The sequence below is a fragment of the Thamnophis elegans genome, chromosome 16 (genome assembly GCF_009769535.1).
Source record: "Thamnophis elegans isolate rThaEle1 chromosome 16, rThaEle1.pri, whole genome shotgun sequence".
In the NCBI taxonomy this organism is placed as follows: Eukaryota; Metazoa; Chordata; class Lepidosauria; order Squamata; family Colubridae; genus Thamnophis; species Thamnophis elegans.
Window position 1 is genome coordinate 33815592 of NC_045556.1, and position 24620 is coordinate 33840211.

Consider the following 24620-nt stretch of genomic DNA (forward strand, 5'->3'; position numbering starts at 1 on the left):
TAGCCATTGGTCTGAAGGGGTGTAGGGTTTCTTGCCTAGGCAGGGGGTTGGGCTAGAAGGCCTCCAAGGTCCCTTTCAACTCTGTTATTCTATTCCAGGGATGGAGAACTTATGGCATTCTGGGGCACCGTTGCCAACAGGTCTTCGCAGGCGCCGGAGTGCCAGGAAATGCACAAAAAAACACCCCCAAAACAGGCTGTTTTCCACGCTGTTTTGGGAGGCATTTTCTGGTTGGTTTTTGGGCTGTTTTTTGAGCCGTTTGTGGCCCTGAAAATGGCGCAAGGGCCTGATAAAATGGCTCAAAAACAGCCTGAAAATGGCCTGAAAAATGACCCCAAAACCATGCCATTTGTCAGGCCCTTTTCAGGCTGTTTTGGGGGCCAAAAATGACCCCAAAATGGTCTGGAAGCAGCCAACAGGCAGGTGGTTGTCCACTAAGGACTCCCCTCGTAGTTACTACTATTGAGCAAGGAACCACCTGTACTGTACCTGTCCATTTGGTTTTTCTTGCCTAAATGTCTGCCTTCTTTCATCGTAGAGTAAGGGTTGGCATGAACATTGGAATCGGGACAATAAAATAATTTTTTAAAAAAATATCTCAAAACACGTTCTGGATAGACTCAGGAGCTTCACAGTGTCATCATACACGTGTGTGTTTGTGTGTGTGTGTGTGTCTACCTGAGAGTGAGCCCCTTCAAAGCCCTTTCAAAGAGATGATAAGGCTGCTCCCTTCAAGGGGGTTTGCAAGGGGGATTGCATTAAACCCCCAGACGGAGCCTCAATTGTGAGCTGTTTGCAGAAAGGGGGGGAGAGAGAGAGAGAGAGGGAGGGAGGGAGGGAGGGAGGGAGGGAGAGAGAGAGAGAGAGAGAGAGAGAAGGAAGGAAATGCAAACACCGAGCAAACACAAACACACAACAAACAGCCTTGCTTTAAATGTGGGTCAGGGGAAAGACGTGCCATCTCCCTATGGACAGAAGGATGGCTCTCATTGGATTGCCAGGCCTTCCCCTCCTTTCTGATTTCAGCCACCAAAAGGGGGGAAACCAGAGAAGGGGATTCAATTTTGGATGGAGGAACTTCCAGATCTTGTAGAATAGAATAGGAGAGTTGGAAGGGGCCTTGGAGGTCTTCTAGTCCAACCTCCTGCTTAGGCAGGAAACCCCTACACCACTCCAGACAAATGAATATCTAATATTTTCTTTAAAACTTCCAGTGTTGGGGCATTCACAACTTCTGGAGGCAAGCTGTTCCACTGGTTAATTGTTTTCACTGTCAGGAAATTCCTCCTTAGTTCTAAGTTGCTTCTCTCCTTGATTAGTTTCCACCCATTGCTTCTTGTCCTGCCTTCTGGTGCTTTGGAGAATAGCTTGACTCCCTCTTCTTTGGGGCAGCCCCGGAGATATTGGAAGACTGCTATCATGTCTCCCCTGGTCCTTCTTTTCATCAAATTACACCTACCCAGTTCCTGCAACCGTTCTTCATAGGTTTTAGCCTCCAGTTCACCACGTTCTAGATCCAGTTACAGGGATCTAAAAACATTATAGGACCTAATTTCCTGTAGAGATTCTCAGCCATCCAGGTCAGGGTTGTTTTTTTCCAAGAGGACAACTGGATTTTTTTTTTTGGGGGGGGGGTTGCTTTTCATCCAAGAAGCCTCATCTTCTTGGCTGAGAAGTGAAATGCCTTCAAAGAAAAATCAAGAGGTCCAGTTGTCCTCTTGAAAAAAAAAAAGCACCTTTGGGATTCCAGAACCTAGATTTCAGAATAACAGAATAATAACAGAGTTGGAAGGGACCTTGCAGGTCATCTAGTCCAACCCCCTGCCCAAGCAGGGGACCCTACCCCATTTCTGACCAATGGCAGCCCAAGCCTCTTCTTGGAAGCTTCCCACAACTTCTGAAAGCAACTTCTGTTCCATGGGTTGATTGTTGTCACTGTCAGAAAATTCCTCCTTATTTCTAAGTTGAATCTCAGCTCTTGGTTTAACCTGGGTTTAGCATGTTGTGGGGACCTAACCAAAAAACCCCAGTCTCTTTCCCCAAGCAGGACTAACCGAAACAGCTGAAAGCAATCCCAATTCATCCCATTGTTACCTAGATATCCTTCTAGGTATCTAATGGTCTCCAAGTTACGACCTAACTTGATGTCTCTTGACATTTAGGACTCATTTTTAAACCAAGATTTTTTAAATCTTGGTTTAAAAATCTTTTTTTTAAAAAGCCTTCTGCCCATTTTATTCCACAAATCCTTCAATTCTTCTCATAAATCCGTGCCAGTAGGTACAATTAGATACATTCCATTTCTAGACCTATGGGTCATGTTCCGAGGCCAACATCTACTGATGTTTTTTTAATGTCAACTATGGGGTCTGGTTTTGGTATCTTTTAGCCAAGGGCTCAGTGGCTAAGACGCTGAGCTTGTCGATCAGAAAGGTTGGCAGTTCGAATCCCTAGCGCCGCGTAACAGAGTGAGCTCCCATGACTTGTCCCAGCTTCTGCCAACCTAGCAGTTCGAAAGCACGTTAAAAAATGCAAGTAGAAAAATAGGAGCCACCTTTGGTGGGAAGGGAACAGCGTTCCGTGCACCTTTGGCATTGAGTCATGGCGGCCAAATGACCACGGAGACGTCTTCGGATAGCGCTGGCTCTTTGGCTTTGAAATGGAGATGAGCACCGCCCCCTAGAGTCAAGAATGAATAGCGAGGGGAACTTTTACCTTTATCTAGCCAAGTCTAAACGAGAAGCATTGCGCCTGTAAAGAGATCCTATCTTTTTATTTAATTTATTTTTAATTTATTTATTGCAGTCGGGTTTTCGCCTGTAGAACAAATCCAACTTTCTCTAGCCAGGAGAACAAAACCATATAGATTGTATCTTAATCTACTGTAAAAAAAAAAAAAAAAGTCATTTTATGCTAAGGCAAGGATTTTTTCAAGACAATGTTCCTTTTTAAAAATTTTGGTTTTTTTTTTTTTTGTCGTTGTAAATAACTGTGTGCACAAAGTATATTATTTATGGTGAACCTCCCCCCCCCAAAGGGTGTGTTTGTGTAAGTGCGTCTTGTTAAGTCTGTACCACTGTAGGATTCTCTCCGTTTTTGGATTTTATAATGGAAGGAGGGGAAAAGGAGAATTCTGCTTTAGAAGAGCTCAGATTAAAAACAAAAAAAAAAAAAGATCTCTCTCTCTCTCTTTTTTTAAATATGGAAATTGTTATGACCCGCTAGTGGCCAGTGGAGCTGGTGACAGATTCGGACGAGGAGGTTGAGGAGGAACATGGGACAGTCCTGGAGTCTGGGGAAGGCTCTGATGAGGGCTCTGTGTCGGAGGCACAGTTATCAGCTGCCTTCAGAATCGGAGATCAGTGGGGCAGAAGAACAGCTGGAGCCTGTTCCCAGTGTGCGCATGCACAGAGCTGCCAGGGGAAGGGAACAGCTAAGGAACAACGACCAACTCAGGAGTAAAATCAGAGGTGGACAGTGAATGTCCCCTCCCATAGGGAATAAAAGGGGAGCAACTGGGGAGTGGAGTTTGCAGGAGACATTTATTTCCATTCATTAGGGTGAAGGTCTGTTCCTGACTTCCTGCCAAGGAATTGCTGCTACAGCGTGAAGTTTGGAAGATATCGTCCTGGAAGTTCTCCATGCCTGATAAAGGTCTATAGTTGTGAAATCTCATGAAAGACTGTCGGCCGGGACTTCGCTGGAGAGGAATTCCCTTTAACCTAAATAAAAGAGGTTTTATCAAGGCGAGGAGTCGGCTTTATGCTCTTGGGAAACTTCAGTCAGAACAGAAATAAACTTCTTTACAAAACAAAGGGAGGGTCATTGTGATGCCTTTTGATTTACACTTGCAGAAAAATTTGGGCGAAACATCAAAGCGAGTTGAAAAGCCCAAAGGAGTTTTATGCAGGGGAAATGCATCCTTCCATCCGTCTGGCACTCTTTCCAGAATCTCAAAACATTTTCTTTTTTTTTTTAAAAAAGGTAGTCCTGACTCGCAACAGTTCCTTTAGACAGTTCAAAGTTACAACCACACTGGGAAAAAAGGTGACTTACGGCCGTTTCTCAATTGTGGTCATTAAATCGAGGATTACCTGCATGGTGGGGACCAAAACTGGAACAGGGGTGAGGATGACACTTTAATGATCTGTTAGAACCATTTCACCCCTGTTTTTTTTTAAGGAACTCCTCCATTGGGGGGGGTGCCTCCTCCCCTTCACTCTCAAGCCCCCTCTTCTTTGCAAAAAAAGGAAAACCCCTCAGGGTGGGAGACAGTTTAAGGAAGATGTTGCCCACCCACCCACCCCCTCATTTCCTAACCTTGCTGGGTGAATTATTAACGTTTGTCTCCCAAAAACAGGATAATGGCTGTGTAAATTATCTCTTGGGCTAAATGGATGTCCCTCCCGTTTAATAATTATGGAAACATTTTTTGGGGGGAGAGAGAGAGAGAGAGAGAGGGAAGGGGGGCAGGAATGTATTTCTCGTCTGTCTTTGGCCAGTTCCTCCTCACCAGCTGGTCTCCGGGAGTTTTCAGGGGGTGGGGATTTCCCCCCCCCCCCGATTCGTTCCCCCCCCCTTTTTCCATCTTGGGAAGGTGGCAGATGGATTGCGAGCCTTTTAAAAGAGCAGGTTTTTCTTTTCCCAGTTCAGTGTTAAAAAAACCCCTCCCTCCTCTTTCTCTTCCTCCGTCCTTTTTCTCTCCAAGCTGAAGGCCAAATTAGTTCTGATAAAATATCGTTTTGGGGGCTCAGAATTGAGTTTCAGAAGCTGGAGAGGAAGCTCTCGCACCTCCTTCTCTGTGGTCCAACCATCCAGCATTTATTTAGTTGTGTGCATTTAAAAATTTTTTTTATTTGTATAGTGGTACCTCGCTGCTTGTCGTTAATTGGTTCCGGGAGGCGCAATGAATACCAAAGAAACTCAAATTTCAAATAAACCCCACTTCAATGGATGGCTGTGAAGGTTAGACCATAAGGAAGGCTGAGCGCCAAAGAATGGAGGCCTTTGAACTCTGGTGCTGGAGAAGACACCTGCATTGAGTCCCTTGGACGGCAAGGCCATCCAACCGGTCAGTCCTAGAGGAGATCAACCCTGACTGCTCTTTAGAAGGCCGGATCCTGAAGAGGAAACTCAAAGACTTTGGCCACCTGATGAGAAGGAAGGACTCCCTGGAGAAGAGCCTCATGCTGGGAACGATGGAGGGCAAAAGAAGAGGGGGACGGCAGGGAAGGAGGTGGCTGGATGGAGTCACCTGACAATTAGAACATGGACATGACTTTGCAACTCACAGCATCTATCTATCTATCTATCTATCTATCTATCTATCTATCTATCTATCCATCTATCAATCATCCATCCATCTATCTATCTATCTATCTATCTATCTATCTATCTATCTATCTATCTATCTATCTATCTATCTATCTATCTATCATCTGTCTATTTGCCTCCCTCCAATCCTTTGGCCACCTAATGAGAAGGAAGGACTCCCTGGAGAAGAGCCTCATGCTGGGAATGATGGAGGGCAAAAGAAGAAGAAGGGGACGGCAGAGAAGGAGGTGGCTGGATGGAGTCACTGAAACAGTCGGCGTGAGCTTCAATGGACTCCAGGGGATGGTAGAGGACAGGAAGGCCTGGAGGAACGTTGTCCATGGGGTCGCGATGGGTTGGACATGACTTCGCAACTAACAACAACCAAAGAAAAATTTCCCATAAAGGAATAATGTAGTGAGTCCAAAGGCAGCTGTCAGTCAAAAGTTCCACTGTCATTGGGTACCTAACGATGAGTACCGCGACAAAACTGTTGTGTCAAAATGTGTCAAGCACCGAATTTTGATGAGTTTCAAAGCAGCTGACTATCCAGGCACCACTGTTACCTCGCTTTCCTTATTTCTACAAATAATTCAAGGCGGCAAACATATCCAACACAGATTCCTTCTCCTATTTCCCCTAGAACAAAAACCCTGGATTGAGAGCGAATGGCTGGCTGGAAGTCACCCAGGTAACTAAGGAACTCACCGTATCCTGGTGCTTGGCCTAGTCACCTGAGGCCGGACTAGAACTCACCGTCACCTGGTGATTGGCCTAGTCACCTAGCTGAGGCAGGACTAGAACTCACCATCACCTGGTGATTGGCCTAGTCACCTAGCTGAGGCAGGACTAGAACTCACCGTCACCTGATGATTGGTCTAGTCACCTAACTGAGGCAGGACTAGAACTCACCGTCACCTGATGATTGGTCTAGTCACCTAGCTGAGGCAGGACTAGAACTCACCGTCACCTGGTGATTGGCCCAGTCAGCTAGCTGGCTTTCATGCCTAAGGCAGGACTAGAACTCACCATCTCCTGGTGATTGGCCCAAAGTCACCTAGTTGGCTTTCATACCTAAGGCAGGACTAGAATTCACCATCTCCTGGTGATTGATCCAAAGTCACCTAGCTGGCTTTCACGCCTAAGGCAGGAGTAGAACTCAATGTCTCCTGGTGATTGGCCTAGTCGCCTAGCTGAAGCAGGACTGGAACTCACCGTCACCTGGTGATTGGCCCAGTCAGCTAGCTGGCTTTCATGCCTAAGGCAGGACTAGAACTCACCATCTCCTGGTGATTGGCCCAAAGTCACCTAGTTGGCTTTCATGCCTAAGGCAGGACTAGAACTCACCATCTCCTGGTGATTGGCCCAAAGTCACCCAGCTGACTTTCACGCCTAAGGCAGGAGTAGAACTCAATGTCTCCTGGTGATTGGCCTAGTCGCCTAGCTGAAGCAGGACTGGAACTCACCGTCACCTGGTGATTGGCCCAGTCAGCTAGCTGGCTTTCATGCCTAAGGCAGGACTAGAACTCACCATCTCCTGGTGATTGGCCCAAAGTCACCTAGTTGGCTTTCATGCCTAAGGCAGGACTAGAATTCACCATCTCCTGGTGATTGATCCAAAGTCACCTAGCTGGCTTTCACGCCTAAGGCAGGAGTAGAACTCAATGTCTCCTGGTGATTGGCCTAGTCGCCTAGCTGAAGCAGGACTGGAACTCACCGTCACCTGGTGATTGGCCCAGTCAGCTAGCTGGCTTTCATGCCTAAGGCAGGACTAGAACTCACCATCTCCTGGTGATTGGCCCAAAGTCACCTAGTTGGCTTTCATGCCTAAGGCAGGACTAGAATTCACCATCTCCTGGCGATTGATCCAAAGTCACCTAGCTGGCTTTCACGCCTAAGGCAGGAGTAGAACTCAATGTCTCCTGGTGATTGGCCTAGTCGCCTAGCTGAAGCAGGACTGGAACTCACCGTCACCTGGTGATCGGCCCAAAGTCAGCTAGCTGGCTTTCGTATCTAAGGCGAGACTATAACTCCCAGTCGCCAGGTTTGTAGCCTGAGGAAAGGAAAGGAAAAGAAAGGAAGGGAAACGAAGACATAAACCTTTGAAAGTAAGAACTTGGGGAACTCTGCAATGCCTTTGGCTCCAAAGGCAGCTGTAATTCATTCCCTCCGCCTTGCTTTGCCCTTGTGAAAAATGACAACTTTCCATAACAAAGCACAACTTGGGGTGGGGGCTGTGTGGAGAGAGGATTTGGACCGACAACGGAGCATCTGAGTGAGTTTGTGTGTGCTTATAAAAAAAAGGGTGTGTGTGCGAAGAAGACAGACAAGGCCAACAGGATTGTCCCCAGCTTAAGGTTAATGAAGTAAGAAAGCAGTCTCTTTTTCAAGGCAGGGTAAACAGAAGGGGGGAGAAACCCCTCCTTCCCCCCCCCCCAATACAAAGAGGCCTCCTGTTCAAGGAGAGGTCTACATGGATTGACTTAAACCCAGGGGATAAGTGCTTGAAATTTAATCTTATTGCCTAAGAATAAGGCCAAACAAAACTCTCTTAAAATCATATTAAAAATCTATCAAAGGAACAACTTGGACTTTTTATCAGTGTGAAAGAGAGAGGGAGGGAGGGAAACGGGGGAACGGGGCGAAATAATTAAGCCCACCGTCTCATAATCCTAAAAAATGGAAATCCGGAGAGAATTTGAGGCCCGCTTCATTATTTTCGCCAACTGCCTGGCGTTAATAAAGGACAACTTTTTCGGACGCCTGAAAAAGCCACACGGTTTAAAAAATCTGCTTTCTGGAGAAACACGTCTGGGGACATTTGGAAGCCCCCTCCTCAGCCCCCCCCAAAAAGGGGGGGTGTTAAATTTAAAATCAATTTGAAGGGACAAGTCAAAGAGGGTTCGCTGGTGGCGAAATGGAAAGTTGACAAGCCTTTGCGTGAGATTGAAAATCTGCTCCAAAGTAGAATCAAGACCCCCCCTGGAAGTCAAAAGGGTTTTTAAATGTTGCCTTCAGAGGGGATGGGCTAGAAGACCTCCGAGGCCCCTTCCAGCTCCATTCTGATTGATCGGTTGAATTCGGTTTGAAAAGAATTAAAAAAAACAAGGACAAAACAATTCAATTCAAATTGAATTTCCTGCTCTGATCGGTTTCCCCGATGTATCTCTGAATGCTTACTTGTTCTATGCCAGTGAGTTCAGCTTTTCCAGAGCGCAGCCACAACGAATGTGCACATTTCCGTGGATCCTTCTCCAGCGCTCGGTGCCGAAAGGTTCCACATCCCTGTTCTATGCAATGAAGGAAAATACCCCTAGCTGATGGCACATTAAAATAATATTTATTTTATCCCGAGAGACAGCCCTACAGCTTCCCATCGCCTCGCTGACGCACAACTAGTAAAACCCAATGTCACTTAAACTTGAACAAAGAACCACATTAAAGGCAGCCAAGTGGTACATTTTTAGAGGGATCTTTATAATGCACTTAGAAATGTTGATTGTCAAAATCGACGTTAACACCCTCCGATGTTGGAATGGCATTTCTCTCCTGCAAAAATAAAAATATGTTTCCCCTCTAAGAAACTCCTCCGATTGCCTGCGATTCATTCAGAGACAAACCTAAAATGTTAGATTTGTTGTGAATTCTGACCTGGCTTTGGCGTTGATGCTGGTGCTCGGGATGTTTTCAAACCAGGAGCCGCTGGAAACTGGCTGGCATTTTTCCTGGGAAGAATCTTTCTTGTTTTATTTGAATTGATTTATCGAATTTATATAGCCGTCCAGCCACACCCTACCAGAAGTGGCCCTGGGAGAGTGTGGGGCGTTTTACACACCTCTGTGTATTAAAGCACAGGAAAGCCAAGCTTTTGTGTTTGTAGGGGTGTGTGTGTTTCTTCTGTAACTTTGAGGTTTGAAAGGCTTCTCCTTTCACAAAGAAAATCACAGATTTGAAACATTAGCTTTCCTTCTAAACAAGGGAAGCCAAATTCGGAAGCGCAAAAATTCAGCCAAGTCGAATGGCCCGTATTGCCCTTTCTCAAAATGTCTTTTGACGAAGGAGGAAGCTAAGATTTGATGTCAAAAGCTAGCAAGTTCCCCCTAGCATTAAAGGGGAATTGACTTCTGTAAAATAGCCCTCGGCTAAAGACCAGAATGAGGGACCAGAATTTCAGTTGCTAAGCAAGGCGCTTGTGAAGAGAGTCAGGTCTGACTTTACAGTCTTTTCCCCAAAGGAATTTTCACCCCTCCGTACGGAAAACCAATTTGAGGCGAAGAGTTTGGTAAGACGCAATTGCCTTCTTGCCGATATGACTTTAATTGAGCAGGGGATTGACCTTGAAGGAGCCTGGTTGATTTTTTTTTTCTTTCTAGATCAAGGGAGGAAGAGGTCATTCGTGGTTGAAACTGTTTTTTCCCCCTTCTAGATCGGGAAGGGACATTCCTGGTTGAACCTGGTTAGTCTTCTCTTCTAGATCAGGAAGGAAAAGGACATTCCTGGTTGAACCTGATTGGTCTTCTCTTCTAGAGCAGTAAGGAATGGGACATTCCTTCTCTTCTAGATCAGGAACGAAGAGGACATTCCTGGTTGAACCTGATTGGTCTTCTCTTCTAGATCAGGAAGGAATGGGATGTTCCTGGTTGAACCTGGTCTTCTTTTCTAGATCAGAGAGGGGTTGGGGTGTCTACTCGAAACTGGTTAGTTTTTTTTCTAGATCAGGGAGGAAGGGGACATTCAGTTTGAACATGATGGTTCTGTTCTTCTAGATAAGGAAGAAAGGTCATGGTTGAATCTGGTTGGTCCTTTCTTCTAGATTAGGGAGGGGAGAGTTATTTTCCCCTTTCAGATCAGGAGGGAAGGGGACATTCCTGGTTGAACCAGATTGGTCTTCTCTTCTAGACCAGGAAGGAAGTTCATAGTTGAACCAGGTTGGTCCTTTCTTCTAGATCAGGAAGGAAGGGGACATACTTATTTTCCCCTTTCAGATCAGGAGGGAAGGGGACATTCCTGGTGGAACCTGATTGGTCTTCTCTTCTAGACCAGGAAGGGAGGGGACAGTCCTGGTGGAACCTGATTGGTCTTCTCTTCCAGGATCAGGAAGGAAGAGGGTATTTGTGGTGGAACATGGTTTCCTCTCCTGGAGTAGAAAGGGGGCATTCATGAGGTTGTCGTCTTCCCTCGTGACCCGACAAAAGCGTGAACGTCATAAGCGCGCCGACAAAACCGCGGCGCTAAAACCGCGATGTCAAAAGCGCGTCGACAACAGCGCGCCGACAGAAGCGCGATTTAAGTTAAGGTAAGGTTTAGGGTTAGGTTTAGGTTACAGCGCGCTTCTGTCGGCGCACTGTTGTCGGCGCGCTTCAGGGCTCATTCGTCGCTCATTCGTCGCGCGGTTTTGTCGGCGCGGTTTTGTCACCGCGGTTTAGTCAGGCGCGCTTTTTTCGTTCGCGCATTTGTGGTGGAACCGTCTTCCCTCTCTTCCACCTCTTTTCCAATCCCGTCCACAAAGCCACAGAGAATTCTCAGATCAGCTGGGAGAATTTTGCTCCCCCCACTTTCTCAGCCGTTTCTTCCTCTTGCCCTTTGAAGCCGAGGGGTGCAAACCACTCGAATATTCAAAGGCGATATTGAGATGAGGTTTGACCTGAGTCTTCTTGAGAGGGTCACGCCTGGACAAAGAGAGGGAGGGAGGGAGGGAGAGAAAGAGAGAGAGAGAGAGGGAGGGAGGGAGGTGAGAAATAATAAATAAAAATATTTTAAGGGTTATGTTTCCTGGAGAGAAAAGGCTTTATTTATTTTCTTTGATCTCTAAAAAAGCCCACCGAAAGTTTTATTCGGCCCATCACATTTTTAGAGGCAGTCCTTGACTTACAACCTTTCATTTACTGACGATTCCAAGTTACAATGCCACTGAAAAAAAGAACCTGACCATTTTTATGGCCATTTTTCACACTTAACGACCGTTGCAGCATCCCCAGGGTCAAGTGATTTACGTTTGGAAGCTTGGCAACGGGACTCGCATTCATGACGGTCGCAGCATTCCGGGGTGGGTGGGGGGTGTCACGTGATCCCCTTTTGCGACCCTCTGAACAAGCAAAGCCAACGGAGAAGCTGGAAATTCACTTAACGACCGCGTGACTAACTTAACAACGCCGGCAATTCTCTTAACAACAACTGTGGCAAGAAAGGTGGTGAAACGGGGTGACACCCATTTAAGAAATGTCTCGCTTAGCAAGAGGAGTTGAGGGCTCAACTGGGGTCGTAAGTCGAGGACTACCTGTAGCATTTACAATTCAGATCCCAACCGATTCAAAAGACTAAACCCGCCTAACTTTTCAACTGAAGCCTTGATGATTTTTAATTTTTTAAAAATAGGGAAAGAGTGACTTTACTGTTGGACAGCATCAGTTCGGTTGCTGAACAGAGCAAATAATGATGATGAAGATGATTAATAATAATAATAATCATTATCATAATGGTGATGGTGAAGATCTTGTGGGATTTTCGAATACAGACGGATTGTCATTTGGAACACAACATGCTAGATATCACGGTTGGTGAAGTGTACAGTTTATTAATATCGCTGTTCCCGGAGACGCCAGAGTTGAAGAAAAAGAACTAGAAAAAATCACGAAATATCGCGACCTGGCCATCGAAACTACACAGCTATGGATGAAGCATGTGACAGTGATGCCTGTTGTCATCGGGGCACTTGGCACCATGTCCAAGAATTTTATAAAATACATCCACAAATTGCAGCTTCCTGCAATAAAACCAGTGGAACTGCGAAAAACTGCGCTACTCGGAACATCGTACATTTTAAGAAGGTCCTTGGTTGATACCCAGGACGCTGGCAGCAACCCGTATCAACTATTAGCACCAATCAATGGTATTTGTGGTGCATTTTTGGATGTTCAGTTGACTGAGTTTCATGCTTAATGAATAAAAGAGATGGTGATGATGATGATGATGATGATGATAATAATAATAATTATTATTATTATTATTATTCACCACCTGGGAAGGATTCCAGTTCTCCTGGCCTCTTAATTAAATGATATTAAATACCACGAGAAAATTGGCAGCCGCTCCTGAGCCAATGAGCCATTGGCAACAGCTTTGTGGGAGAAGATTCAGCTGCATTCTTGGGCCGCCAGAACTCGGTTGAAAAAAAGGTGATTTGGGGGTCATTGTTTACCAGGTTAGACTAATAGGGTTGGAAGGGACCTTAGAAGTCTTCTAGTCCAACCCCTTGCTCAGGCAGGAGATTCTATTCCATTCCGGACAAACGGCTCTCCAGTCTCTTCTTGAAAACCCACAACTTCTAGAGACAAGCCGTTCCACTGGTTAATTGTTCTAAATTGTTACACACACACACGCACGCACACACTCCTGTTTTGTCACGTGCCGAAAAGGTTTGCCAACACTGGGATAGGCTCTCCTGCTCGAGCAGGGGGTTGGACTAGAAGACCTCCAAGGTGCACTCCCAACTCTTGCCAATCTCACTTCTCGCTCTTTATCTAGAGTCTCAACATCTTTCCGGGATCGCAGTGACCAGAAGTGGATGCAACATTCCGAGCGTGGCCTCTCATGCGACTGACGACATGCGCTTACAAAATGTATTTCTTTTTTTTTAAATGCACGAAACATATTTCTTTTGAAAGTGAAAAAAAGCATTTGGGGCACAGCCCAGCGGAAAGATCTGACCGGATTTCTGGGAAAAGAAAGTGAGAAGGCTTTTATTCTCCTACAGGGATGAGAACAAGAGGGTTTGGGGTATCGGTGTCCCCTGCTTTTCCACTAGCCTCTTGGGGGCGTAGAGAATGGGAATTTAAGAGAATAACAAGCTTGCAGGAACAGAGGAAAACATTGTGCGGCTGTGATCAGAAGAGACTTTCGGTGTCAGTCAAGCCTGCTCCCCCGCTGGGCCGCCGAGACTTCAAAGGCAGCCCCCCCATCCCATCTTACATGTCCTTTATCGCCTAATCAGGCTATGATGCACTCAATAAAGCTCTTTTTTAAATCCCCCCCCTCGCTCGCCGTGCTGCCCATCTGCTGGCGAGGGTCAACCGCCTCCCCCCTCCCAAAAAACACGGGGCTCCCTAGCGGGTTCTGGAGAGGGACGAAGACAATGCCCAGAGACCCCCGTCTCCGACATCCCTCCCTCTCCGCACGCACACACACTATCTCACTTAATTTGGTTCAAATTGTCAGGCCCTCACCACGTTTCTGCTCCTTGTCAAGAAAAAAAAAAAGGGGGAGATGGGAGTTTGGATCGGGAATGGGGGGGCTGTCTTTGTGGGACCCTCGGGTCTCCCAGTCAGCTTCGTCAGCACAAGGGAGGGGCGGGAAGTGGGAAATCCTTCCAAACACTTATTGTCTTGACTCTCGTAATCTTCGATCACGGTGACGTGAATTTTAAGGTTGGAACGTTAAGGCCGGAGTTTTACGGTGTTTTTAAACCTCTTCGTAGTTTTAGATTGTTTTGTTATGGACCTGCTAAGCCAGCCAGGGTTACTGAATAACGAGTCGAGCCGCATATTAAAATGGAATAAACAGGTAAAGGTTCCCCCTTGTACATACCTGCTAGCTGTTCTCAACTCAAGGGGGCAGTGTTCATCTCCGTTTCAAAGCCAAAGAGCCAGCGCTGTCTGAAGACGTCTCCGTGGTCATGTGGCCGGCATGACTCAACGCCGAAGGCGCACGGAACACTGTTACCTTCCCACCAAAGTTGGCTCCTATTTTTCTACTTGCATTTTTTAACGTGCTTTCGAACTGCTAGGTTGACAGAAGCTGGGACAAGTCACGGGAGCTCACTCTGTTACGTGGCGCTGGGGATTCAAACTGCCGACTTTTCTGATCGGCAAGCTCAGTGTCTTAGCCACTGGGCCACCGGTGAATAAATAGATAGATAAAATAAAATTATTTTGTACTGTACCTTTTCTGCTTCTTTCCCTGCCGGGGGGCTCCCACAACAGCACCAAGATTCCCAGGGGCATCGCGGAGGCCAAAACTCTTGGCCACATGACCCAAATGGAGAGCCCGGATGTGGAAGATGGACTTGAGGTTGGCGGGATAGGTGGCGTACGAGCGAATGAAGGACTGCAGGGCTGCAAGACGAGAGGAGGCCGATAAAGACATTCCCAGAGTTGCTAAAATGCCTACAGAGATGGTCAACTATCCACGTCAAAAGGACTTCCCTCCTAAAGTTTTCTTCTTCTTCTTGAAGACGTTTCGCTTCTCATCCAAGAAGCCTTTTCAGTTTGGACAGTCAGAACTGAAGAAGCTCCATGAAGGAGGAGAGAAACACCTTCAAGAAGAAGAAGAAGGAGGAGGAGGAGGAGGAGGAGGAGGAGGACTGAGAAAATCCAGTCTTTTGACGGGAGGTTCAGAGTTGCTCGTTGCTTCTGCTGGTTGATCAATGGTGGACCCTGCGGAGGTTGGAATCCCTTGGACTTAAAGACAGAACCAATGGGTTAAATTCCCAAACTATGGAAAACGAGGATCCTGTCTCCCCAGACATGCACAGGGCAGACTGGAAAGGTGAAGGTGGCTTCTTGGTTAAAGGAGAGGTCCAACTTACAACTAAGGAGACAGGGAGAACAATTAATCAGTGGAACGGTTTCCCTCCAGAAGTTGTGGCTGGTCCATCACTGGGGTTTATAAGACTGGACAGTCATTGGTCTGGAATGGTCTATGGTCTCCTGCTCGAGCAGAGGGGGTTGGACTAAAACACCTCCAAGGTCCATCCATCCATCCACCCACCTATCTAATCATCTTTATCATTATCTATCTACCTACCGTGTTTCCCTGAAAATAAGAAAGGGTCTTATTTTCTTTTGAGCCCTGAAATAAACACTTGGCCTTATTTTCGGGGAGGGCTTATTTCAGCGCATGCGCTCAAAAGCTCAATTGGGCTTATTATCCGGGGAGGTCTTATTTCCGAGGAAACAGCATATCTATCTATCTATCTATCTATCTATCTATCTATCTATCTATCTATCTATCTATCTATCTATCTATCTATCTATCTATCCTGACTCTGGAAACTGCTTAGAGAGGGATGTAAAGCACTGTAAAGCGGTAGATATCTAAGTGCTTCTATCTATCAATCTATCCATCCATCCATCTAACATATCTCTGTCTGTCTATCTATCTATCATCTTTATCATGTCTGTCTGTCTCTATCATTTTTATCATATCTCTCTGTCTGTCTGACTCTCTATCTCATCTTTATCATCTCTCTCTCTGTCTATCAATATATATCTAAATATCTTTATCATTATCTATCTATCATCTATCTCATATTTATCATCTCTCTGTCTCTATCAATATATCTATCTAATCATCTTTATCATTATCTATCTATCATCTATCTATCTATCTATCTATCTATCTATCTATCTATCTATCTATCTATCTATCATCTTTATCATCTCTCTCTCTCTCATCGTTCTTTATCATCCATCTACCCATCCATCCATCCAGACTGCCTCTATCCCTCTTCCGCAACCGAGTAATCCGGAATCCCAAAGGCTTCAAACTGTCTGAAAATCCTGAATTCTTGGTGGCCGGGTCCAGGGGACACCCTTGGTGGACTCAGACTCCTCTCTCAATGCCCTCTCCGGCCCTCGAGGCTGACCACAGCTGTCCCCCTCCCCAGCTTCCGGACCCCTCCTCACACCTCTTTCTGCCCTTCCGTCCTGAGCCAGAACACCGGTTTATTTGCGCAGAGCTTAAGCCTAAATCTCTGTGTGGCAGGAGATTGTGCTTTACGAACAGTAATAAAAATGTCATTTTAGGAGGCTCAGTCTCCAGAAGAACTTGGGGAATCTCGGAAAGCTCTGTTTGCTAAGCAAAGCGAACGCCATTTCCCAATCAATGAGGGAATAACCAAGGGCAGCAGCCCCCTCCTCTCATTTCCTATCCTCCATTTTTTTAGCCTGGGGGGGGGGGCGAGAGGGGAGGATGCAACATGAGGTAAACCATGAGGTGAAAAACATGAGGTGAAAAACATGAGGTAAAAAACAAACTGAGGTAAATATGGAGTTTCAAGATGCCCGTTCAGGTATTTGGAGTCGAGTGACATCGCCGGGCACATGTGCCCATCTCAAAGCCTCTGAAACATCTCCCGTGGCAAGGTTCTAGTCCACACTGATTCAAGGGAAAAGGAAGGTTTTGAAATATTGTTGGATTTTAGGACAGGGTTATAAAAACAGCCATTGTTTCCACTGAAAGGGCACTAAAGGCAAGTTTTCTAGTCCACATTGATTAGGAGAAAAAGAAGGCTTCCTTCCTTCCTCTGTCAGAATCTTTTTCTATTCATCTTTCTCTCTCGCTCCCTCCTTTCCGAATCTTTTCCTATCTTTTCTTTCTCCTTCCTTCCTTCTTCACTAAACTCTATTTTTCTTTTTTCTGCTTCCTTCCTTCTTCATCAGAATCTTGTTCTAGCTTTCTTTCCTTAGAATCTTTTTATATCCTTCTTTTTTTCTTTCTTTTTCTCTTTCCTTCCTCCCTCCCTCCAAATGTTTTTCTATCCATCTTTTCTTTCTCTTTTCTCCTTCCTTCCTCTTTCCTTACAATCTTTTTCTATCCATCTCTTTTCTTTTTCTCTTTTTCCTTCCTTCCCTACCTCCTCAGAATCTTTTTCTATCCATCTTTTCTTTCTTCCTCTTTTCTCCTTCCTTCCTCTTTCCTTCTTTTGTTACATTCTTTTCTATCCACCTTTTCTTTCTTTTGCTTTCTCTCTCTTTCCTTCTCTACCTCCTCAGAATCCTTTTCTATCCATCTTTTCTTTATTTCTCTTTTCTCCTTCCCTACCTTCTCAGAATCTTTTTCTATCCATCTTTTCTTCCTCTTTCTCCTCCCTTCCTTTCCATCTTTTTCTCTCTCGCTGTCTTTCTTTCCTTCTCTCCCCTTCCCTCTCCACCCCAAAATCTCAACAGCCACAGATTAAAAATTCTGCCACGGAGGGCCCCGATCCACAACCGATCACCAACACTGACTCGGTCAAGGCCAACGGGCTGGGGTCCGGGAAAGGACAGCCGAGGAAACGCCGGCAAGCCAAGTCGTTGGCGCCGTTTCCGTTTGATTCTCTGCCATCCACCCAGAGCCCAGCTGCTGTGTTAATTATTCACTGTTCTTGGCTGGGCTGGAGAAGGGCGGCTGGTGGATGCCAGCTGGAAAGGGGGCATGGGTGGGACGCGCTTGCAAAGAGAGGGACAGCAACTGGCAGGGGAGGGGGAAGAAGAGAGGGAAGGAGGGAGGGGGGGAAGCGTTGCAAAAAAAAAAAAGAGAAAAAAAACCAACCCCCCCCAAAAACCAGGAGGGGAGAAAGGCTCGGGAGAGACAGGCGGCTTTTAAAGTGTTCATCGGAAAACATGGGGCCATTATCCTGCCCCAGGGCAGCTGTGGAGGATCCGTTCCATCTGTGTTTATGGGAGCCTCAATGTCAGAAACTGCAGATGCCAATATGGGTGGTGGAGAAGCCGCTTCCCTGCGAACGCCGGTGACAAAGTCTCGTGCCGGAAACAGCGCTGGCCGGAGATGCCCAACCCTTCCGTTCCGCTTAAACAATGCCGCTTCCTTGCCCTGCTTTGCTAAGCGGCGAAATATCTCATGGGTCCATTCGCCCGGCGTGTTTAACTCTTGAGCCGTAAGTTGAAACGTTTTGGGTTTGGAGCGAGTTCTTCCATTGGTTAAAATCACTGGATGTATCTCTGATGAACAGAGTCGGGAGGGACCCTGTAGGTCATCTAGTCCAACCCCCCCCCCACCCCGCTCAAGCAGGAGACCCTACACCATTCCTGACAGATGGCAGTCCAGCCTCTTCTTAAAAGTCTCAAGTGATGAAGCTTCTTCTGAAGGCAACTTCTGTTCCATGGGTTGATTGTTCTCACTGCCAGAAAATGTCTCCTTATTTCCAGCTTGAATCAATCAATCAGAATAGAGTTGGAAGGGACCTTGTAGGTCATCTAGTCCAACCCCCCACCCAAGCAGGAGACTATTTCTGGCAGATGGCTCTCCAGCCTCCAGTGATGAAGCTGCCACAACTTCCAAGGGCAATTTCTGTTCCATTGGGTTGATTGTTCTCACTGTCAGGAAATCCCCCCTTATTTCCAGGTTGAATCTCGATCAGTTTCCATCCATTATTCCTTGTTCGGTGCTTTGGAATATAGCTTGACCCCCTCCTCCTCTCTGTGGCTGCCCCTCATTGGCACACCTGCCCGGTAATTCTATACTTCAGGTAGTTCTCGACTTACAAAACCATTTGTTTAGTGTCCAAGGCTGGGAAAGGTGACTTATGACCGCTTTTCACACACTTATGACCGGGATCCCCATGGCCATGTGATCAAAACTTGGACGCTTGATAAATGGCTCCTGTTTACGACCCTCAGTGTTCCAGGATCACATAGTCCCCATTTGCGACCTTCTCACAAGCGAAATCAACAGGGGAAGCGTGATTCACTTAACGACCGTGTGACTAATTTAACCACCCCAAGGATTCGCTCAGCAACGGTGGCAAGAAAGGCCGTAAAATGGGGCAAAACCCACTTAACAACTGTCTCACTTAGCAACGGAAATTTTGGGCTCAACTGTGGTCGTAGGTTCTGTTATGTTAAACTTATTTTGTTTTTGGATCACATTTTTCTCTTTTTTTTGGTACCCCAATTTTTTATTGTTAGTGCTGGACAGATTTTTCTCCCTTTATTTTTCCTGTTTTGTATTTCACCTTTTACGATAAAACAAAATAAATATTCTTAAAACAAGGACATTTCGGGACCAATTGTGTTCGTAAATTGAGGACTACCTACCAGTCGTTAAGTGAATCGCTGCAGCGGTTAAGTCAATAACACGGTCGTTAAAAGAATCTGGCTTCCCCATTGTCTTTCCTTGCCAGGGGGTCATGAAAGGGGAACAGGTCATAAATGTGAGTCAGTTGCCAAGCGACCGAATTTTGATCATGGAGATGCTGCAATGGTCATAAGTCATTTTATTCCAGCACCACCATAAGTTTGAATGGCCATAAGTTAAGGACTATCTGGAATACTCTGTACTAAAATAAAAATTGAAGTTGTCTCCTTTAAACTCAGAAAGGTAAAGCTTCCCCTTCCACATCTGTGCTAGTCGTTCCCGACTCTAGGGGGCGGTGCTCATCTCCATTTAAAAGCCGAAGAGCCAGCGCTGTCCGAAGACATCTCCAGGGTCATGTGGCTGGCATGACTCAACGCCAAAGGCGCATGGAACGCTGTTCCCTTCCCACCAAAGATGGTCCCTATTTTTCTACTTGCATTTTTTAACGTGCTTTTGAACTGCTAGGTTGGCAGAAGTTCTGGGACAAGGAACGGGAGCTCCCTCCGTTACGTGGCGCTAGGGGTTTGAACTGCCGAACTTTCTGATCGACAAGAAAGTTAGGGGAGCAAAATTCCTGACCTTTTTTGGCACATCGGATGGTTTTAGCACTGGAATGGACAAAATCCTCAAATTCCGTCTGCATGACAGTAGTCCTCCGGCGTATTTCCTGCCCATCGCCCTGCTGGCTCTTCTGAACAGAAAAGAAGAAGAAAAAGAAGGGGAAATTTCTCAAGCTCAGAGGATCTGTAGAAAGGATTCTAAAACGTGCATCGCTTTGGCAACTCAGAAAGTGGTCAGAACATGGAATCATAAGAATCGGAAGGAACCGCAGAGATCTTCTAGTCCAACCCTATGCTCGGGTTGAAGAAGAAAACCTTCCAACATTCTGGACAAATGGCTATCCAACAACTTCTTAAAAACTTCCAGTGTTGGAGCATTGCACAACTTCGGGAGGCAACTTCTGTTCCACTAATTAATTGTTCTAACTGTGAGGAAATTTCTCCTCAGTTCTAAGTTGCTTCTCTCCTGGATCCCCCCATACTACCCTGTTTCCCCAAAAATAAGACCTCCCCGGATAATAAGCCCAATCGAGCTTTGGAGCGCACGGGCTAAAAGAAGCCCTCCTCGAAAATATTGCAACACAACAGCAGCCATGAAGTGACCACGCTCGCTGCCTTCCGCACCTCAAAAATAATAAGACCTCCCCGAAAATAAGGCCAAGTGTTTATTTCGGGGCTCAAAAGAAAATAAGACCCTTATTTATTTTCAGGGAAACACGGTAGGTAGATAGATAGATAATGATAAAGATGATTAGATAGGTAGATGGATGGATGGATGGATGGATGGATGGATGGACAGACAGATGATAAAGATGATTAGATAGACGAACAGACAGATATAATAGAGATAGATAGATAGATAGATAGATAGATAGATAGATAGATAGATAGATAGATAGATAGATAGATAGATAGTGTCAGGCCTGCAATTATATTTCTTTTAGAATTTTGGCCTGCCACACTTTCTCTTATTTCATTATGCTGTTTCATTAGTATAGTTGATGGGAGGGGGGAATAGACAGGAGTAGGATTGTGGAATGTATTGTTTTCATTCCTTTCTAGAAGCTCAAGGTCATCTTTTGTCTCAGTACTTTTACACCTGACCGGAAGCAGCTGGGTGTGGATGCCAGCGTGGAAGAAGAAGATTGGACCATGTGATGGATTGTGGGTGTGGGGAGAAGATCATGAACTTTTAACTGGGTGGAATTCTGAAGTCATTTCCAGAATTGGGATTAACACAGACGTGCTAAGATGTCTGCTTTATTAAATTGGAATGAAAAAGATTGTTTTGTCTTGGACTCTGATTTAATTCTACATGATACTTGGAACGCTGACAGATAGACAGATAGACAGACAGAGAGATAGAGAAGATATGATAAAGATGATTGATTGATGGATGGATAGAATAGATGACAGAGATAGACAGATAGACAGACGGATCATAGAATCATAAGAAACGATTTGTTTCTTTCTCCCCCCCCACTTCTTTGCATCTGGACTACTCTGTCAGGTTGTTGTGATAGCACACAAAAAAATGTGCCTTTGATTTCCTTGGGATTGGGGGAGGAGGGAAATGGACCACAGGAGAAGTAATGAAGGTAAAACGTCACACCAATATACCTCTGCGTAGCCTTTCTGCATTAAAAAAAAGAAAAGCGGTGTACAAATCATATTTAAAAACTGTTTTTTAAAAAAACCTGTCTTGGCAATATACTAAGTTGTTTCCCCTCTCCTTCCTTCCTCCCAGAGGCTCTTGGCATTTGTCAATCCAGCTTTTTCCCTTCTTCTTCTTTTTTTTTTTAAGCTGTGTTGGGCTGCACACAGTGTCACCTTCCTTCTCAGTGTGTGTGTGTGGGTGGTTTTTTTTTTTTTAATATGAATGTGAAATTAAGCGAAGCTGCCCTTTCCCCCCGACGTCCAGAATCCTCTGTTATTAAAAAGTAAAGCACTTTAATAATGAAAAACTTTTTTCCCCTTCCCGCCCCTCCTTCTCCCCGTGTTTTAACTGTTTAAAATTAATGAGAAGGGCATACCCGGTTGTCAAAGCATTATTGAAAGCGGGCAGCGAGGACCAAATAAACTCGAAAATTCCCCCCCGAGTGTTAAATAAACACAGCCTCAACACCTCTCCAAATCCCACTGATGGTTATTGTATACTTTTCTGTAACCGAGCTCGGAATAGACGCCAGCGCCAGGGAAGCAAGGAAAGATTTCAGGCTTCCAATAAAGGACTTAATTTAAAGACAGCCCAGCGCGAATTCCGGGAGAAAATTAAAGGGACCTCAAATTTAAGTGACAGGTGACTTGAGCTATGCCAAGTCTGTCTGGGGATTTAGTAATAATATGGCAATATATTACAAAGGACTTCTCACTACCCGCTTTCTCCTAGGCCCGGGCTCCCTATCTTTTAGGTTTCAAAATGAGATAGCGCTTCTTCCTTTCCCCAGGAAGAAAAGAGAGAGAGAGAGAATGAGAAAGAAAAAAATGAAGGAAGGAATGAAAGAAAGGAGGGAGAGAGGGAAGAAAAAAGCAAGAAAGGAAGAAAAATGAAGGGAGAAAGGAAGGAAGGAAGGGAAAGAAAGAGAAAGAAAGGAAGAAAAAAGAAAGGAAGGAAAAAGAGAAAGGAGGGAGGGAAGGAGGGAAGAAAAAAGGAGGGAAGAAAAATGAAGGAAGGAATGAAAGAAAGGAGGGAGAGAAGGAAGAAAAAAGCAAGACAGGAAGAAAAATGAAGGGAGAAAGAAGGAAGGAAGAAAGGGAAAGAAAGAAAGAAAAAAAGAAAAAAGAAAAAAGAAAGGAAGAGAAAAGAGGGAGGGAAAGAAGGAAGAAAAAAGGAAGGAAGGAATAAAAGAAAGGAGGGAGAGAGGGAAGAAAAAAGGAAGGAAGAAAAATGAAGGGAGAAAGAAGGAAGGAAGGAAGGGAAAGAGAAAGAAAGAAGAAAGAAAAAGAAAGAAAGGAAGGAAGAAGAGAAAGGAGGGAGGGAAGGAGGGAAGAAAAAAGGAAGGAAGGAAAGAATGGAAGGGAGAAAGGAAGGAAGGGAAAGATGAAAAGGAAGAAAAAAGAAAGGAAGAAAGAAGAGAAAGGAGGGAGGGAAGAAAAAAGGAAGAAAGGATGAAAAATGGAGAAAGACGAGGAAGGAAGGAGAGAAAGGAGGGAGGGAGGAAAGGAGGGAAGAAAAAAGAAGAAAGGATGAAAAATGAAGAGAGAAAGAAAGAGAAGGAAGAAAGAAAGAAAGAATGAAAGGAGGGAGGGAGGGAGGGAGGAAGGAAGGAAATAAAAAGTCAATTGTCAAAATGCCATTGGGCGTCTTTTTTGAGTCCTTCTCCACTCACAAATAAAACAAGGGAGCCTCCTGAAACATTCTCAGGCCAAGACAAGAGATCCATCCATCTCCATGTCCCTCTTTGTGACCATTCCCTGCCGGCTTGGGACAAGGAGACTCAAAGGAAGACACCAGATTTGCTTAACAATGGCAGGATTCACTTAACGATGGGGATTCGCTCGACAACCGTGAGGGGGGAGGAAATCCATAAAATTGGGTGAAAACTCGCTAACTGGCCTTTTGTTCTGGCAAATTTTAAAAACAAATAAATAAATAAATGGGGAAATGGAAATGAAATTAGGAGGGAATAACTGACCTTAGATCTCTCCGGGTTTCCTTTGAAACGGTCATCTTTCATTAAGCTTGACAAAATCTGCTCCATTTTCATCTCTGAAATGCTGGAATTTGGGGAGGAAGAAAGGACAATAATAAAACAACAGTTGAAACTATTGATCGCAATTCTCCCGATTCAAAATCGAAGCATTATGTAAAAGGTAAAGGTTCCCCTTGCACGTATGTGCTAGTCGTTCCCGACTCTAGGGGGCGATGCTCATCTCCATTTCAAAGCCGAAGAGCCAGCGCTGTCCGAAGACGTCTCCGTGGTCATGTGGCCGGCATGACTCAACGCCGAAGGCGCACGGAACGCTGTTCCCTTCCCACCAAAGGTGGCTCCTATTTTTCTACTTGCATTTTTTACCTGCTTTCGAACGGCTAGGTTGGCAGAAGCTGGGACAAGGAACGGGAGCTCGCTCAATTATGCAGTGCGAGGGATTTGAACCGCCAACCTCTATTCTATTCTATTCTATATCATGTCACCCCTAATCCATCTTTTCATCAGACCAGACATACACAGTTCCAGCAACAGCCTTCAAACAGTGATCTATCAGGAGAAACAACCCATCCTTGCCTCCTGTTTCCCAGGTGTTGGCAACAGATCAGATCAGCCCACTTTGTTCACACAGGATGGTGAAGAGTGCAGAGAAGAGCAACGAAGATGATTAGGGGACTGGAGGCTAAAACATATGAAGAACGGTTGCAGGAACTGGGTATGTCTAGTTTAACGAAAAGAAGGACTAGGGGAGATATGATAGCAGTGTTCCAATATCTCAGGGGCTGCCCCAAAGAAGAGGGAGTCAAGCTGTTCTCCAAAGCACCTGAGGGCAAGACAAGAAGCAATGGGTGGAAACTAATCCAGGAGAGAAGCAACTTAGAACTAAGGAGGAATTTCCTGACAGTTAGAACAATTAATCAGTGGAACAGAAGTTGCCTCCAGAAGTTGTGAATGCCCCAACACTGGAAGTCTTTAAGAAGATGTTGGATAGCCATTTGTCTGAAACGGTATAGGGTTTCCTGCCTAGGCAGGGGGTTGGACTAGAAGACCTCCAAGGTCCCTTCCAATTCTGCTATTGTATTTCTATTGTATTGTAAGATCAGGGTGACTGGGCGGTGGGCATGAGCATATGCCACGAGACGATGTGGCCCTTGATGGGCATTCTCTCCCGATACAAGTCCTTGCAGAATAAAACTAGGGTGGGGCAAACCAACTGGTATTGTTTGGATGACATCGCTGTCAC

The 24620-nt window shown here is 45.5% G+C and overlaps 1 protein-coding gene across 1 annotated transcript in view; it reads right to left on the reverse strand.

Moving 5' to 3' along the window:
• Positions 1-10706: 10706 nt before the first annotated feature.
• DDX31 (DEAD-box helicase 31) overlaps positions 10707-24620 on the reverse strand; it is a 43978-nt gene continuing 30064 nt past the window's right edge. The window contains exons 15-18 of the mRNA XM_032233019.1: positions 23363-23444; positions 19747-19858; positions 14252-14423; positions 10707-10982 (exon numbers count right to left, since the gene is read on the reverse strand). Of these exons, the coding sequence (XP_032088910.1) occupies positions 10841-10982; positions 14252-14423; positions 19747-19858; positions 23363-23444 (508 nt within the window). The 3' untranslated portion in view covers positions 10707-10840. The remainder of the gene's footprint in view (positions 10983-14251; positions 14424-19746; positions 19859-23362; positions 23445-24620) is intronic.